This window comes from Pleuronectes platessa, chromosome 2, assembly GCF_947347685.1.
Source record: "Pleuronectes platessa chromosome 2, fPlePla1.1, whole genome shotgun sequence".
Lineage (NCBI taxonomy): Eukaryota > Metazoa > Chordata > Actinopteri > Pleuronectiformes > Pleuronectidae > Pleuronectes > Pleuronectes platessa.
This window is the reverse complement of record NC_070627.1, coordinates 3,941,811-3,960,265: the sequence shown is the minus strand read 5'-3', so window position 1 is coordinate 3,960,265 and position 18,455 is coordinate 3,941,811. Positions and strand designations below refer to the sequence as shown.

General features: G+C 40.5%; 4 protein-coding genes across 5 annotated transcripts in view; all 4 read left to right on the top strand.

Annotated features, from left to right (window-relative positions):
• The window catches only part of LOC128461558 (uncharacterized), a 3,997-nt gene extending 2,274 nt beyond the window's left edge, over positions 1–1,723 (top strand). The window contains exons 3-5 of the mRNA XM_053446537.1: positions 371–672; positions 923–1,050; positions 1,311–1,723. Of these exons, the coding sequence (XP_053302512.1) occupies positions 371–672; positions 923–1,050; positions 1,311–1,515 (635 nt within the window). The 3' untranslated portion in view covers positions 1,516–1,723. The remainder of the gene's footprint in view (positions 1–370; positions 673–922; positions 1,051–1,310) is intronic.
• Positions 1,724–3,522: 1,799 nt separating this feature from the next.
• LOC128461594 (uncharacterized) lies at positions 3,523–5,935 on the top strand. 2 transcript variants are annotated; one of them, XM_053446594.1, is made up of 6 exons: positions 3,523–3,733; positions 4,226–4,391; positions 4,431–4,447; positions 4,748–5,046; positions 5,271–5,398; positions 5,497–5,935. In XM_053446594.1, the coding sequence occupies exons 1-6, from the start codon at positions 3,619–3,621 to the stop codon at positions 5,699–5,701; spliced, it is 930 nt and encodes a 309-aa protein (XP_053302569.1). In that variant the 5' UTR covers positions 3,523–3,618; the 3' UTR covers positions 5,702–5,935. The 2 variants fall into 2 exon arrangements, with proteins under 2 accessions (XP_053302569.1, XP_053302562.1); XM_053446587.1 differs by having other exon boundaries at positions 4,226–4,447.
• A 2,037-nt stretch (positions 5,936–7,972) lies between these two features.
• Positions 7,973–10,429, top strand: LOC128461608 (uncharacterized). Its single transcript, XM_053446608.1, has 5 exons — positions 7,973–8,174; positions 8,655–8,807; positions 9,108–9,406; positions 9,621–9,748; positions 10,017–10,429. The coding sequence occupies exons 1-5, from the start codon at positions 8,060–8,062 to the stop codon at positions 10,219–10,221; spliced, it is 900 nt and encodes a 299-aa protein (XP_053302583.1). The 5' UTR covers positions 7,973–8,059; the 3' UTR covers positions 10,222–10,429.
• Positions 10,430–14,615: 4,186 nt separating this feature from the next.
• On the top strand, positions 14,616–17,419 carry LOC128461568 (uncharacterized). Its single transcript, XM_053446550.1, has 5 exons — positions 14,616–14,855; positions 15,337–15,717; positions 16,040–16,341; positions 16,616–16,743; positions 16,842–17,419. The coding sequence occupies exons 1-5, from the start codon at positions 14,735–14,737 to the stop codon at positions 17,041–17,043; spliced, it is 1,134 nt and encodes a 377-aa protein (XP_053302525.1). The 5' UTR covers positions 14,616–14,734; the 3' UTR covers positions 17,044–17,419.
• Positions 17,420–18,455: the final 1,036 nt, after the last annotated feature.

Here is an 18,455-nt window from a genome sequence, read left to right as displayed (position 1 = left end):
ACCACCACCACCCTAGACCACCACCACCACCCCTAGGACCACGCCGTTTTCAACTACAGGTGACTGACAAAGTACAAAAACCAGACAGAGTTGTCCATGTGGTATTTACTTAAAGGTGTAATATGAAACTTAAATCCATCAAATCGATGATATATATATATATTATGCTATATCTTGTTGAGATGTGTTGTTCTTACCTTATTCCAGATGTTATTATTCCAAGTTTCAAACTTAAGGACCTGTTTCTTTTTTATATTCTATGATATCCAATTGAATTCAATGCCTCCAGAGACCCCTTGTTACATAGAATGACAGATTGTGCTTTTAACTTGAATTTGTAAATCAACACTTCTTCATTTGCATCCTGCAGGTTTGTCTGTGTGTCTGCGTTACCTCACTGACTATTACACAACAAGAAACCCCCCACTCCTCAAACTCTTCCCATCCAGCTCAGACCCTGTGACTCTGGGAACCAGTTCCGGTGTTTTGTACTCTCTGAGCTCTTGGCTGTATTATAAGCCTCAAACTTTCCAACCCAGCATTCAATTCTGGCCTGGAGGTTTTTCCCCGGACATATGGACCAGAGTCTGTGTCACCGTGGACAGTGCAAAGAATGTAGGGCAGGTGTTCAGCGGATCAAACATGAGCATCAGGAAGATACTGCCCTATCAGGTGAGACATGACCTCTGGGGGTCAAACTCTTTGTCTTCTTCGTGTCCGTCACTGTTTCTCATCCTGAGATATTTAGTTTCTTCGTTATCAACACACTCACTCGCTCACAATGAATCCTGCGGAGCATCTGCTGCTGTGTATTAATCATCTTAAATCTTCATCACTGTCTCTAACATTATCTCCCTGCTGTGTGTGTGTGTGTGTGTGTGTGTGTGTGTGTGTGTGTGTGTGTGTGTGTGTGTGTGTTCAGCTTCCACAGGGAAACGATCCTGTGATCTATGTTCCAGGATTTGATGGTCAGTTGACAGACGTCCAGATGTGGGATTATCCTCTAAGCTACAGAGAAATCATCCAATACATGAGGCCCAGCACCTACAGGTAAGAACACGTGTGTGTGTGTGCGTGTGTGTGTGTGTGTGTGTGTGTGTGTGTGTGTGTGTGTCTCTCAGTTTAGTGTAAAGGAACAGAATCAGTTCCTTTACTAACTCAAAATCAGGCTGCTGCCGATCTGTTAAAATTGGATTTCTTGATTGTCAGTATTATATTAGAGTATAGCATATACTGCTGTATGGAAAAGTATATAGTACAGAATAATACATTATAATACATAGTTTAATATATTGTGTTTGTGTCTCTAGGCCGTCCCGTGGCTCTGTCCTCACTTGGTCCGACATCAGCTACTCTCTCGGTGGAAACGCTCTGTTGGAGGACACGTACCAGATGCTGGAGCAACAGCCAATCAGCAAAAGGGGGAGGGGCCGTGGCCTGAGGGGAGAGAAGAAGAGCAGGAGGGTTTTCAAAGTGGAGGAGAGTAAGAAAAGAGAGGGAGGAGAGTTTCAGTGAAACATACAGAAGCAGATGGAGAGCAAGCTGCATCCTCTGTTCCTCATTTAATCATCCAATAATAACTCTGAATGAATCAATAATCAGCATTTATCAATATCAAAGGAGAGTAATAAAATGTGGTCTGTCATCTTAATATTTTTTTCATTTGCAGTGTGGTTACCATGACACCATCAACAAATAAAGGCTAATTTCCACACTAATTAAAGTATGCCTACATTTTTTCCCTTTTTCGATTAACCCATGTTTGGTCACATTAACATTTCTCAATAACTGTTAGTTAGTTTAAGTCCCAAAGTAGCTTTAATGCAAGATGCCCTAAGCAACATCTATGTGCATCTTTGTGTTTTCTTACTCTAATCTTTTCTGCTTCTTTAATTACTCATATTTAACAACTGCTGCCACCTAGTGTATAAAACGTGCAGTAGCATCTGATCACAACAATAAGCAACAGGGAAATGTCTACTTAAAAGATTCTCTGTGAAGGAATTTGATGGATAATATAAGATTTTATCCAACTTATCTTTAGTGAAAGCACAATTAGTTTGATCACAAAACAAGAGAGAAACCAGTGCTTTTTATTTATAAGACGTAGGACACTTTTGAGGTACTCCTTAATGTATATTACAACAGATTAACAAACAAACAGAGCCAGTAATAACAGCTGACATGAGCAAGAGGCTCCAATTCAATCATAATTTCTCAGTAAAAATTGCAACCGTGTGAGAACCATTTCCCAAAAGATTCTACTCAAACTGATAACAGACAACGTAAATCAAAGTCAATTTGAAATAGATGGTTTCTTTGTCATTAACATAACAAAATGTGTGAAAAACATGACTTTTGTAAAAGGCTCAATTTGTTTATAGGTCTAGCTTTTTTATAGAATCACAGGGTTCAACAGACGCTCTGTAAAGTGTCGTTAATACCACTATAAAATAAATGAAAAGCTTTTCAAAATAATTCAAGAAATTTGAAAGTAGTAACATGGAGCAGCCCAGCCTGTTCAGGCATTTCAAACATTTCAAACATCAACATATTTCAATAAGAACACTTCCAAAATAATTCAACTCTACTTCAGTGTAAAACCTTGGACACCTTAACACAACAAAATGCACAAAATACTTCCTGTTGACAACATCAGAAAAGTTTAGAGGATGATGTCTTTCGTACCACTTAACTTAAAGACTATCACATTGTCTACAAAACTGTACTGAGCTGTATATTAAGAGGAAAAAAGTACACAACAGCAGTAAACCTTTTTTCAAATTTGCACATTTGTTGTTTGGTGTAGTAGTCATCAAGTGCATGAACATACTGTTCATCAACCATTTGTTACAAACAGTTTAAGTGAGGTGATGACTGTCTTGATAAAATAGAAAATGCTAATCGTGAAAAACAAAACAAACCCTGAGCTCATAATACAGTATTGTATATTCAGCTTAGAGATCTTTTGAGCATAGTTATAAAACATAATGACATTTACATCTATGGCGCCATATGCTCAGACTTTTAAATACTATTCCAGATGTGTTCTGTTAGTTTCCTCCCTTCTCTGAACTTTCTCTGACCTGCTTATGGAATGGTAAACGAAGGGATGTTCTTCAACAGGTCCTTAAATCTTAGGTACAACGCATGCCCAAATTTAGTCACATTATCTCTAGTTTTTGGGTACCCCCCCATAGGTTTATAAACAGGGGCTCGAACACAGCGAGCTGGATCGTGCCTTTAGGGAGACCATTGAGATCATTGAGCACAGTTGCAGGTTCAGGCTGATGCAGCAGCCACCAGACTCCATGCAGGTGAGCGCTTCAGGCAGGATGGAGGTGACGCCTTTTCCGGAGAAAACATAACTCAGAAAAAAATAGCCTTTTTTTTTAATCAGAAAAACAGAACTTATCTTGGAATGTGCAACAGTGAACGTTTTTCAAGTGAATGTAACAGGCTTCCGTACACACCAGAGGCTGGATCTCTGAAGTGTCAACAGCTGCAGCAGGAAATAAGAGATAGAGGAGGGTGCAGCCTGTTCAGAGGGACGGTGACACACAGACACACACAGACACACATACTTCACTGCAGAGACTTTGCTGAGTGAGGAGGAGGATGAAGATGAAGATGAAGCTGCTTTTTGTTTCTATTGTGATCGTTGTGATGTCAGTGCCGGGTGTGACAACATTTATTCAAATACCTACAACCACCTCTACTACATGGACAACAGGTAAACCTACGTACACACACACACACACGCACACGCACACGCACACACGCAAACGCACTTAACTGGAGAGGCTTTGCTGAGTGAGGAGGAGAATGAAGATGAAGATTAAGATTCGATTTGTTCGATGGTGATGGTTATGATTTCAGCTCCGGACGTGACAACAACTTCTCGAAAACATACGACTACAAACACACACCCACACATACACCCCCCCCTCCCGACACACACACACACACACACACACACACACAGATAACATTGAACCTTGACTCATTGTAATAAAAGTACAAACTTTCAGTGTCCCATACCTACACAAAGGTTTTGATATTATAATAAAATATATTATATTATATTCCTTTACCATCTATTGCCAATGACAAAAATATAATATATATGAGAACTCTAATAATGTTTCTGTGTACTCTACAACACTTCTAACGATAGAATGTGCAGAAAAAGATCTTTGATGTTTCTTCCTCTTCATGTCTCCAGCTCGTTCTGTAGTAAATTTGGATGGGAAGATGTTCACCTTATCTTCTAAAGGAGGAGGAATCACCTTCTATCCCTCCTCCTACACCCCCAACAGCCCTAGGACTAAGACCACCACCACCACCACCCCTAGGACCACCACCCAGTGGACCACCACCCCTAGGACCACCACCACCCCTAAGACCACCACCACCACCCCTAGGACCACGCCGCTTTCAACTACAGGTGACTGACAAAGTACAAAACCAGTCAGAGTTGTCCATGTGGTATTTACTTAAAGGTGTAATATGAAACTTAAAAACTCTGATATTTATATTATATGCTATATTTTTTTCAGATGTGTTTTACTTACCTTGTTCCAGATGTTCTTATTCCAAGTTTCAAACTTAAGGACCTGTTTCTTTTTTATATTCTATGATATCCAATTGAATTCAATGCCTCCAGAGACCCCTTGTTACATAGAATGACAGATTGTGCTTTTAACTTGAATTTGTAAATCAACACTTCCTCATTTGCATCCTGCAGGTTTGTCTGTGTGTCTGCGTTACCTCACTGACTATATGGAAACAAGAAACCCCCCACTCCTCAAACTCTTCCTATCCGGCTCAGACTTTGTGACTCTTGGAACCAGTTACAATTCTCTCTACACACTGTCCTGGGGGTATTATTACACACAAACTTTCAGACCCAACATTCAATTCTGGCCTGGAGGTTTTTCCCCGGACATATGGACCAGAGTCTGTGTCACCGTGGACAGTGCAAAGAATGTAGGGCAGGTGTTCAGCGGCCACAACATGAGCATCAGGAAGATACTGCCCTATCAGGTGAGACATGACCTCTGGGGGTCAAACTCTTTGTCTTCTTCGTGTCCGTCACTGTTTCTCATCCTGAGATATTTGTTTTCTTCGTCATCAACTCACCCACTCGCTCACGATGAATCCTGTGGAGGATCTGCTGCTGTGTATTAATCATCTTAAATCTTCATCACTGTCTCTAACATTATCTCCCTGCTGTGTGTGTGTGTGTGTGTGTGTGTGTGTGTGTTCAGCTTCCACAGGGAAACGATCCTGTGATCTATGTTCCAGGATTTGATGGTCAGTTGACAGACGTCCAGATGTGGGATTATCCTCTAAGCTACAGAGAAATCATCCAATACATGAGGCCCAGCACCTACAGGTAAGAACACGTGTGTGTGTGTGCGTGTGTGTGTGTGTCTCAGTTTATGATTGATTTATGACTGTTCAGGTTCTAATATATTGTGTTTGTGTCTCTAGGCCGTCCCGTGGCTCTGTCCTCACTTGGTCCGACATCAGCTACTCTCTCGGTGGAAACGCTCTGTTGGAGGACACGTACCAGATGAAGGAGCAACAGCCAATCAGCAAAAGGGGGAGGGGCCGTGGCCTGAGGGGAGAGAAGAAGAGCAGGAGGGTTTTCAAAGTGGAGGAGAGTAAGAAAAGAGAGGGAGGAGAGTTTCAGTGAAACATACAGAAGCAGATGGAGAGCAAGCTGCATCCTCTGTTCCTCATTTAATCATCCAATAATAACTCTGAATAAATCAATAATCAGAAATAATAACTCAGAATGAATCAATGATCAGCATTTATCAAAAGAGAATAATAAAATGTGGTCTGTCATCCTAATACTTTTTTCATTTACAGTGTGGTTACCATGACCCCATCAACAAATAAAGGCTAATTTCCACACTAATTAAAATATGCCTACATTTTTTCCCTTTTTCAATTAACAAATGTTTGGTCACATAAACATTTCTCAATAACTGTTAGTTAGTTTAAGTCCCAAAGTAGCTTTAGTGCAAGATGCCCTAAGCAACATCTATGAGTATCTTTGTGTTTTCTTACTCTAATCTTTTCTGCTTCTTTAATTACTCATATTTAACAACTGCTGCCACCTAGTGTATAAAACGTGCAGCAGCATCTGATAACAACAATAAGCAACAGGGAAATGTCTTCTTAAAAGATTCTCTGTGAAGGAATTTGATGGATAATATAAGATTTTATCCACTGCAGTTATCCAAAGTCAGCAATTCTGCTCTGTGAGACAGGGTCCACCAGTTTCAGAACAAATAAATGCTTACAATAAATAGTGGAGTACCATTCGGGGCAATGGGTAGTTCAACTTATCTTTAGTGAAAGCACAATTAGTTTGATCACAAAACAAGAGAGAAACCAGTGCTTTTTATTTATAAGAAGTAGGACACTTTTGAGGTACTCCTTAATGTATATTACAACAGATTAACAAACAAACACAGCCAGTAATAACAGCTGACATGAGCAAGAGGCTCCAATTCAATCATAATTTCTCAGTAAAAATTGCAACCGTGTGAGAACCATTTCCCAAAAGATTCTACTCAAACTGATAACAGACAACGTAAATCAAAGTCAATTTGAAATAGATGGTTTCTTTGTCATTGACATAAGAAAATGTGTGAAAAACATGACTTTTGTAAAAGGCTCAATTTGTTTATAGGTCTAGCTTTTTTATAGAATCACAGGGTTCAACAGACGCTCTGTAAAGTGTCGTTATTACCACTATCAAATAAATGAAAAGCTTTTCAAAATAATTCAAGAAATTTGAAAGTAGTAACATGGAACAGCCCAGCCTGTTCAGGCATTTCAAACATTTCAAACATCAACATATTTCAATAAGAACACTTCTAAAATAATTCAACTCTACTTCAGTGTAAAACCTTGGACACCTTAACACAACAAAATGCACAAAATACTTCCTGTTGACAACATCAGAAAAGTTTAGAGGATGATGTCTTTCGTACCACTTAACTTAAAGACTATCACATTGTCTACAAAACTGTACTGAGCTGTATATTAAGAGGAAAAAAGTACACAACAGCAGTAAACCTTTTTTCAAATTTGCACATTTGTTGTTTGGTGTAGTAGTCATCAAGTGCATGAACATACTGTTCATCAACCATTTGTTACAAACAGTTTAAGTGAGGTGATGACTGTCTTGATAAAATAGAAAATGCTAATCGTGAAAAACAAAACAAACCCTGAGCTCATAATACAGTATTGTATATTCAGCTTAGAGATCTTTTGAGCATAGTTATAAAACATAATGACATTTACATCTATGGCGCCATATGCTCAGACTTTTAAATACTATTCCAGATGTGTTCTGTTAGTTTCCTCCCTTCTCTGAACTTTCTCTGACCTGCTTATGGAATGGTAAACGAAGGGATGTTCTTCAACAGGTCCTTAAATCTTTGGTACAACGCATGCCCAAATTTAGTCACATTATCTCTAGTTTTTGGGTACCCCCCCATAGGTTTATAAACAGGGGCTCGAACACAGCGAGCTGGATCGAGCCTCTAGGGAGACAGGCTGCTGTCACTGTCGATCGCTCTCTGTTGTTACATGCGGTCAAAAGACGTCACAGAATTTGACATTTCTAACGTGTAACCAAAAACTTTCCTTACCTGTGTTGACACCGCTGCACTTGAGATCATTGAGCACAGTTGCAGGTTCAGGCTGATGCAGCAGCCACCAGACTCCATGCAGGTGAGCGCTTCAGGCAGGATGGAGGTGACGCCTTTTCCGGAGAAAACATAACTCAGAAAAAAAGAGCCTTTTTTTTTAATCAGAAAAACAGAACTTATCTTGGAATGTGCAACAGTGAACGTTTTTCAAGTGAATGTAACAGGCTTCCGTACACACCAGAGGCTGGATCTCTGAAGTGTCAACAGCTGCAGCAGGAAATAAGAGATAGAGGAGGGTGCAGCCTGTTCAGAGGGACGGTGACACACAGACACACACAGACACACATACTTCACTGCAGAGACTTTGCTGAGTGAGGAGGAGGATGAAGATGAAGATGAAGCTGCTTTTTGTTTCTATTGTGATCGTTGTGATGTCAGTGCCGGGTGTGACAACATTTATTCAAATACCTACAACCACCTCTACTACATGGACAACAGGTAAACCTACGTACACACACACACGCACACGCACACACGCAAACGCACTTAACTGGAGAGGCTTTGCTGAGTGAGGAGGAGAATGAAGATGAAGATTAAGATTCGATTTGTTCGATGGTGATGGTTATGATTTCAGCTCCGGACGTGACAACAACTTCTCGAAAACATACGACTACAAACACACACCCACACATACACCCCCCCCTCCCGACACACACACACACACACACACACACACACAGATAACATTGAACCTTGACTCATTGTAATAAAAGTACAAACTTTCAGTGTCCCATACCTACACAAAGGTTTTGATATTATAATAAAATATATTATATTATATTCCTTTACCATCTATTGCCAATGACAAAAATATAATATATATGAGAACTCTAATAATGTTACTGTGTACTCTAACATTTCTAACGATAGAATGTGCAGAAAAAGATCTTTGATGTTTCTTCCTCTTCATGTCTCCAGCTCGTCCTGTAGTAAATTTGGATGGGAAGATGTTCACCTTATCTTCTAAAGGAGGAGGAATCACCTTCTATCCCGCCTCCTACACCCCCCCCACCCCTAGGACTAAGACCACCACCACCACCACCCCTAGGACCACGCCGCTTTCAACTACAGGTGACTGACAAAGTACAAAACCAGTCAGAGTTGTCCATGTGGTATTTACTTAAAGGTGTAATATGAAACTTAAAAACTCTGATATTTATATTATATGCTATATTTTTTTCAGATGTGTTTTACTTACCTTGTTCCAGATGTTCTTATTCCAAGTTTCAAACTTAAGGACCTGTTTCTTTTTTATATTCTATGATATCCAATTGAATTCAATGCCTCCAGAGACCCCTTGTTACATAGAATGACAGATTGTGCTTTTAACTTGAATTTGTAAATCAACACTTCCTCATTTGCATCCTGCAGGTTTGTCTGTGTGTCTGCGTTACCTCACTGACTATATGGAAACAAGAAACCCCCCACTCCTCAAACTCTTCCCATCCGGCTCAGACTTTGTGACTCTTGGAACCAGTTACAATTCTCTCTACACACTGTCCTGGGGGTATTATTACACACAAACTTTCAGACCCAACATTCAATTCTGGCCTGGAGGTTTTTCCCCGGACATATGGACCAGAGTCTGTGTCACCGTGGACAATGCAAAGAATGTAGGGCAGGTGTTCAGCGGCCACAACATGAGCATCAGGAAGATACTGCCCTATCAGGTGAGACATGACCTCTGGGGGTCAAACTCTTTGTCTTCTTCGTGTCCGTCACTGTTTCTCATCCTGAGATATTTAGTTTCTTCGTTATCAACTCACCCACTCGCTCACGATGAATCCTGTGGAGGATCTGCTGCTGTGTATTAATCATCTTAAATCTTCATCACTGTCTCTAACATTATCTCCCTGCTGTGTGTGTGTGTGTGTGTGTGTTCAGCTTCCACAGGGAAACGATCCTGTGATCTATGTTCCAGGATTTGATGGTCAGTTGACAGACGTCCAGATGTGGGATTATCCTCTAAGCTACAGAGAAATCATCCAATACATGAGGCCCAGCACCTACAGGTAAGAACACGTGTGTGTGTGTGTGCGTGTGTGTGTGTGTGTGTGTGTGTGTGTGTGTGTGTGTGTGTGTGTCTCTCAGTTTAGTGTAAAGGAACAGAATCAGTTCCTTTACTAACTCAAAATCAGGCTGCTGCCGATCTGTTAAAATTGGATTTCTTGATTGTCAGTATTATATTAGAGTATAGCATATACTGCTGTATGGAAAAGTATATAGTACAGAATAATACATTATAATACATAGTTTAATATATTGTGTTTGTGTCTCTAGGCCGTCCCGTGGCTCAGTCCTCACTTGGTCCGACATCAGCTACTCTCTCGGTGGAAACGCTCTGTTGGAGGACACGTACCAGATGCTGGAGCAACAGCCAATCAGCAAAAGGGGGAGGGGCCGTGGCCTGAGGGGAGAGAAGAAGAGCAGGAGGGTTTTCAAAGTGGAGGAGAGTAAGAAAAGAGAGGGAGGAGAGTTTCAGTGAAACATACAGAAGCAGATGGAGAGCAAGCTGCATCCTCTGTTCCTCATTTAATCATCCAATAATAACTCAGAATGAATCAATAATCAGCATTTATCAATATCAAAGGAGAGTAATAAAATGTGGTCTGTCATCTTAATATTTTTTTCATTTGCAGTGTGGTTACCATGACACCATCAACAAATAAAGGCTAATTTCCACACTAATTAAAGTATGCCTACATTTTTTTCATTTCTCAATAACTGTTATGTTTGTGTTTCGAAGGATGAGGCTTAGTTTAAGTCCCAAAGTAGCTTTAGTGCAAGATGCCCTAAGCAACATCTATGTGCATCTTTGTGTTTTCCTACTCTAATCTTTTCTGCTTCTTTAATTACTCATATTTAACAACTGCTGCCACCTAGTGTATAAAACGTGCAGCAGCATCTGATCACAACAATAAGCAACAGTGAAATGTCTACTTAAAAGATTCTCTGTGAAGGAATTTGATGGATAATATAAGATTTTATCCACTGCAGTTATCCAAAGTCAGCAATTCTGCTCTGTGAGACAGGGTCCACCAGTTTCAGAACAAATAAATGCTTACAATAAATAGTCAAGTACCATTCGGGGCAATGGGTAGTTCAACTTATCTTTAGTGAAAGCACAATTAGTTTGATCACAAAACAAGAGAGAAACCAGTGCTTTTTATGTATAAGACGTAGGACACTTTTGAGGTACTCCTTAATGTATATTACAACAGATTAACAAACAAACACAGCCAGTAATAACAGCTGACATGAGCAAGAGGCTCCAATTCAATCATAATTTCTCAGTAAAAATTGCAACCGTGTGAGAACCATTTCCCAAAAGATTCTACTCAAACTGATAACAGACAACGTAAATCAAAGTCAATTTGAAATAGATGGTTTCTTTGTCATTAACATAACAAAATGTGTGAAAAACATGACTTTTGTAAAAGGCTCAATTTGTTTATAGGTCTAGCTTTTTTATAGAATCACAGGGTTCAACAGACGCTCTGTAAAGTGTCGTTAATACCACTATCAAATAAATGAAAAGCTTTTCAAAATAATTCAAGAAATTTGAAAGTAGTAACATGGAGAAGCCCAGCCTGTTCAGGCATTTTAAACATCAACATTTTTCAATAACAACACTTCCAAAATAAAACTACTTCAGTGTAAAACCTTGGACACCTTAACACAACAAAATGCACAAAAGAATTGCTGTTAACAACATCGGAAAAGTTTAGAGGATGATGTCTTTTGTACCACTTAACTTAAAGACTTTCATATTGTCTACAAAACTGAACTGAGCTGTATATTAAGATGAAAAAAGTACACAACAGCAGTAAACTATTTAGCAGATTTGCACATTTGTTGTTTGGTGTAAAAGTCCTTCAAGAGCATGAACATACTGTTCATCAACCATTTGTTACAAACAGTTTAAGTGAGGTGATGTCTGTCTTGATAAAATAGAAAATGCTAATTGTGAGCTCATAATACAGCTCCTGAGCTAATCACCACATAGTCCCCACATTATCTCTGTCTCACAATCACACTGTTTGGATCTTGACTGTCGGCTCTGATCAGGCTACAACCGGACAAAAATGTAACAAGAAAGGGAAAAGTGTGTACATGTGAGTGAGTGACAGAGGCACTCCTCTGCAATGTCCATTGTATAGGAGTTACTGGACAGTAGAGTCTCCATTTCAGCTCGAAGCTCAGAATAGCTGTTGTAAGTTGACGGCAGCTCCAAAGTTGGGCTACATGTATGTGCAGTTAGCCGCCATGCTAACGAGGTGGACATGACTTCAGTTTCCTTAACGCAGATGACATCAGACTCAGTCACAAATCTTAACATTTCCCGGAGGCCTATTTCATCCAATCCCCTAAAGTACTGATGTAAAAACCACAAACTGTGATTCTGTGATGGTGTAGGTGGAGAGGCCGGGATCAGCTTTAACACCTTTCACGTTGTTGGTTTAAGATCATCATACATCTTCCGGATTTCCAGCACACTGAGGAAGAACTTCCTGAGAGTCGGACCTGCGACTGCTGCGATGTTATCCAGTGCGTATTTCGGTTGCTGGATTATTTTCTTGTGGGCCACTCGGAGAAGCATGGCTTTCAAGTTTTCTTGTGTTGGTACTGTTTTTGCTCCCTTGCGATCCATACGATCAAGGAACTCATCTTCATCATCACCAACTAGAGCCTCTTGCAAAGCAGTGGACAAGAGATCCTGACTAAGATACAACATCAGGGAGTCAAACAGGAAATCAGATGAGACAGAATGTTCACCAAATGTGACTGCTGCTGTAAAGGCTTGAGCGAGCCGAGAAGGGAAATATCCATGGTCCTCCAATCCCTTGACCATTATTCTACCAACAGATCTCCATTCTTCTTCTTGGCATTATGGGGACAGCGATGGAACCCTCACATCTGGACCCTCTGCCGCACAGTCTAAAAAGTCTGTCCAGAAGGCAGCATATATATGTCCCTGGACACACCATCCACATCTGCACCAATTTCATCAATGAAGTTGTAGTTCACAGAGTAGCTTATCATGGCTTCATCCTTGAATTCTAGGTGTCAGTGTTTATGTGTGCCTCTTCTATTGGAAGGTTAGGCTCAAATGGGACTGTACCATCGAAAACACCTCAAAAATGCGTCACCTTGCATAGGGCAAAAAAATGAGTTCCGATATATTGTACACAGATGTGAGATCAGTTTCTCCACCGCAGTAGAAACAAACGCTGACATTTTGTTGGTACTTTGCCCATCATCTTCCACAGTGTGTGTTTGCTGTTCACTGTCTGGTGTTTTCTGTGTCATCAAGGTATGCTTCCTGAAAGTCAACAATATCGTGACTAAACTCTTCCCACTTTCCATTTCTCGATTTCTCATTTGGGAAAAATAGCCTCTTAGCATGTGACAGAATGTCTTTCTTTGTGGCTGTTTTGGAAATATCAAGAAGTCTGGTTCCTCCAGTTGCGTTTTTTCACCTGTTTCTTATCATTTATCCAGCCTAGCTCTATTTTTCTTGTCATCTTTGAGGCCCTTCTTTTATTTCTTAGATGCATTAGGGATTTTACTTCCCCTTTCTCTTTTTTCTTTATGAATCTTTTGAGGGTTGTCTTATTAATATTTCTATCCCTTCCAGCTTTTCTTAAGGACTTCTTTCCTTGCATGACCTCAGCGGCTGCACTCTCCATCTCTGTGAGGGGTGTTTGGCCCCAGGTTGTCTTCCTGGTTTATAGTTTCTTGGCATGATGGCTTTTCTACAATGTTTATGACATTAAAAATAAAACATATGTAATGTAATATAACACTAAATTATGTTAAAGACTAAACTTAACTTGTGCTTCATGTCTCACTTTACCCCACAGCCAACAGTTTAGAAAAAACAACATCTCTTAGCAATTCAGGCTAATCTTCAGCTAGCATCAATCACATGGTTTTATATGTTGGAAGTTCACCAACATGTATGATATAAGTTTTTCTACCTGAATCAATTTGTTTTGACACAACAGTTGATTAAGTTCAAAGCAATTTTTTTTACTTTTACATGCATTTTTGTGAAAAAACATAATTACCACAGCACCAGCACCAACTTCTCCTTCATGGCAAGGGGGGAATGGGAGGGGCTTGAAAACATAATGGTCACAGATACAGGGGGTGTCTCACATTACCCAGCTCTCCCCTAATAACGTTTTATAAATACTGCACAACACGACATGTATAGTACATATCATGAATTTTTGGGGATTTTGATTGATAAAGGAAATATAGTTTTCATTTTTTTCCATAATTCAAATATTTCGTTTGTTAGTCTTATGTAGTTCACTGTTATTTATACAGAAGGATAGGCTGACGCTATACTATACGTCATGGCGCTAATAATACAAGAAAAGTTGCCAAACAAAGACTGTCTAGGAGTGCAACAGTTCCATGTAACTTCATCAAAAGACTAGATAGGTTTATAAACAGGGAATCGATCACAGCGAGCTGGATCGAGCCTCTAGGGAGACAGGCTGCTGTCACTGTCGATCGCTCTCTGTTGTTACATGTGGTCAAAAGACGTCACAGAATTTGTCATCTAACATGTAACCAAAAACTTTCCTTACCTGTGTTGACACCGTTTCACTTGAGATCATTGAGCACAGTTGCAGGTTCAGGCTGATGCAGCAGCCACCAGACTCCATGCAGGTGAGCGCTTCAGGCAGGATGGAGGTGACGCCTTTTCCGGAGAAAACATAACTCAGAAAAAAAGAGCCTTTTAAAAAAAATTATTATTCAGAAAAACAGAAACTTATCTCAGAATATGCGGCAGTGAAAGTTTTTTCAAGTGAATGCAAAAGGCTTCCGTACACACCAGAAGCTGGATCTCGTTTCTTTCCACAGAAACGAGAGTTGAAGCAGGAAATAAGAGATAGAGGAGGGTGCAGCCTGTTCAGAGGGACGGGGACACACAGACAGACACACACACTTCACTGCAAAGACCCTGCTGAGTGAGGAGGCGGATGAAGATGAAGATGAAGATGAAGCTACCTTTTGTTTCTATTGTGATGGTTATGATGTCAGTGTCGGGTGTGACAACATTTACTCCAAGACCGAGAACCACCACTACTACATGGACAACAGGTGCACGTATAAACACACACACACACACACACACACACACACACACACACACACACACACACACACACACACACACACACACACACACGTACCCATGAGTTTAGAGGACATTATATAGACTTACATTAACTTCCTGGACAACATAACCATGATCAATTCATGTCTAACTATAACTCTCTCCTCACTCAGGAGGAAGTAAAAATGCACAAACACACACACACACACAGATAACATTGAAACTATGCTTGACAAACCGGTTGATTCATTGTATTAAAAGTACAAACCTTCAGTGTCCCACACCCGCACAAAGGTTTTGATACTATAATATAATATATTATATTATATTGCTTTACCATCTCTTGCTATTGACAAAAATATAATATACATGAGAATAATAATATTACTGTGTACTCTACAACACTTCCACCGATAGAATGTGCAGAAAAAGATCTTTGTTGTTTCTTCCTCTTCATGTCTCCAGCTCGTCCTGTAGTAAATTTGGATGGGAAGATGTTCACCTTATCTTCTAATGGAGGAGGAATCACCTTCTATCCCCCCTCCTACACCCCCAACAGCCCTAGGACTAAGACCACCACCACCCGTAGGACCATCACCACCATCACCCCTAAGACCACCACCACCACCCGTAGGACCACCACCACCACCCCTAAGACCACCACCACCACCCGTAGGACCACCACCACCACCCCTAAGACCACCACCACCACCCGTAGGACCACCACCACCACCCCTAAGACCACCACCACCACCCCTAAGACCACCACCACCACCCCTAAGACCACCACCACCACCCCTAAGACCACCACCACCACCCCTAGGACCACGCCGTTTTCAACTACAGGTGACTGACAAAGTACAAAACCAGACAGAGTTGTCCGTGTGGTATTTACTTAAAGATGTAATATGAATCTTAAATCCATCAAATCGATGATATATATATATATATATATATATTATATCCTATATCTTGTTGAGTTGTGTTGTACTTACCTTATTCCAGATGTTATTATTCCAAGTTTCAAACTTAAGGACCTGTTTCTTTTTTATATTCTATGATATCCAATTGAATTCAATGCCTCCAGAGACCCCTTGTTACATAGAATGACAGATTGTGCTTTTAACTTGAATTTGTAAATCAACACTTCCTCATTTGCATCCTGCAGGTTTGTCTGTGTGTCTGCGTTACCTCACTGACTATTCGACAACAGGAAACCCCCCACTCCTCAAACTCTTCCCATCCGGCTCAAACCCTGTGACTCTTGGGTTAGCCAGTTACAATTCTCTCTACTCACTGAACTGGGGGTATTATAACACACAAACTTTCAGAACCAACGTTCAATTCTGGCCTGGAGGTTTTCCCCAGGACATATGGACCAGAGTCTGTGTCACCGTGGACGGTGTGAAGAATGTAGGGCAGGTGTTCAGCGGATCAAACATGAGCATCAGGAAGATTCTGCTCTATCAGGTGAGACATGACCTCTGGGGGTCAAACTCTTTGTCTTCTTCGTGTCCGTCACTGTTTCTCATCCTGAGATATTTAGTTTCTTCGTTATCAACACACTCACTCGCTCACAATGAATCCTGCGGAGCATCTGCTGCTGTGTATTAATCATCTTAAATCTTCATCACTGTCTCTAACATTATCTCCCTGCTGTGTGTGTGTGTGTGTGTGTGTGTGTGTGTGTGTGTGTGTGTGTGTGTGTGTGTGTGTGTGTGTGTGTGTGTGTGTGTGTGTTCAGCTTCCACAGGGAAACGATCCTGTGATCTATGTTCCAGGATTTGATGGTCAGTTGACAGACGTCCAGATGTGGGATTATCCTCTAAGCTACAGAGAAATCATCCAATACATGAGGCCCAGCACCTACAGGTAAGAACACGTGTGTGTGTGTGTCTGTGTGTCTGTGTCTCAGTTTATGATTGATTTATGACTGTTCAGGTTCATATATATTGTGTTTGTGTCTCTAGGCCGTCCCGTGGCTCAGTCCTCACTTGGTCCGACATCAGCTACTCTCTCGGTGGAAACGCTCTGTTGGAGGACACGTACCAGATGCTGGAGCAACAGCCAATCAGCAAAAGGGGGAGGGGCCGTGGCCTGAGGGGAGAGAAGAAGAGCAGGATGGTTTTCAAAGTGGAGGAGAGTAAGAAAAGAGAGGGAGAGTTTCAGTGAAACATACAGAAGCAGATGGAGAGCAAGCTGCATCCAATGTTCCTCATTTAATCATCCAATAATAACTCAGAATGAATCAATAATCAGCATTTATCAATATCAAATCAAACGATTTGATACAATTATATTTACATGAACAGTACTGAATAGTCTCAGTCATACCCTGGATTCTATATATTCAGTTCATTAACACTTTTGATTTTTGTCACTTTTCCTGAAGTGAGGAACATATGGGACATACTTAGGGAACTGATATCTTCGAGTTTTGGGACATAATTAGGGAACTGATATCTACGACTATATAGGACATATTTAGGGAACTCAATAACAGCTGTGGGCGTCATGTGAGCATCAATAAAGATCAACTTCATCAACACGTCCTTCACGTCGCCAGGTCTTTATTCAAGCTGCAGCCTCGGGGCTTCAGTGAAGTGGCTTCAAACAGAAACAGTGTCATCAGATATGTGTAGCTGTGTAAAAGCTCATGTCAGGCTACTTGCTGAACATCTTTTATTATTTTTATATGGTTCTACTACTAAATGTGGTTTTGATTCATATTGGATGCTTCCTCACGCTCCTTAACTTCCCCTTTGGTTAAACTGTCCACGATCGATCCTTTCTGATAAGAGAGCATATAAGTGTCGGTCATTGACACCAATAAATAAAAGGAGCTTATTGTCACTGATTAACAGCTGTGGACTTCAGCCGGAGGTTTTTCGAGGGGAGAGAAACGATCGAATACGTTCTTGTTGAGTTTGTTAGCAAACGAGCAACAGATTCAAAATGTCAAAGTGTGTCAACAACAACGGAATTAAACAAACATCATATGAAGAAATTCTCATTTATAACTCTGTATTTAGCAACACATCTGTTGTCATAGCAAAATAATTATGGTACATCCTCACATCAGGGCCAACATGTCACTTTACATTGTTATTTACAAAAGTCCTCTCCTCTGCGGAGCACGACATCGAGGACAAACAGCCCTCCATGGAAAAGTTGATAAAAAGTTGTGTTATCGTTTCACAGATAGAAAAGTTACGTGGTTTCCCAACATCCAGATGTCACAGGTTTTTCCAACCAGCTCATACTCTTGTCACTTTTCTTTACAATTATCTGCTCGACAAAAACAAAAAAAAAGCATTTATCGAACATGAGTTATATCGTGGCTTAAAAGAAAATGCCCCCCCCAAACAAAACACCACCGCATGACGTAATCCATGACGAGGAGGGTGGTCAACTTTTCCACACGAGAGCTATTTTGAAACGCAGACGTCAACTTGCTCCACGTACAGACGTGTGCAGCCACTTTCTACTATTTGAGACATAATCTCTGCCATCAAGTCCTTTACACTCTGTGTGACCTGTGGAAGCGTTACTGCCGTCAATAGAATAAATGCTTTTGTTTTTTA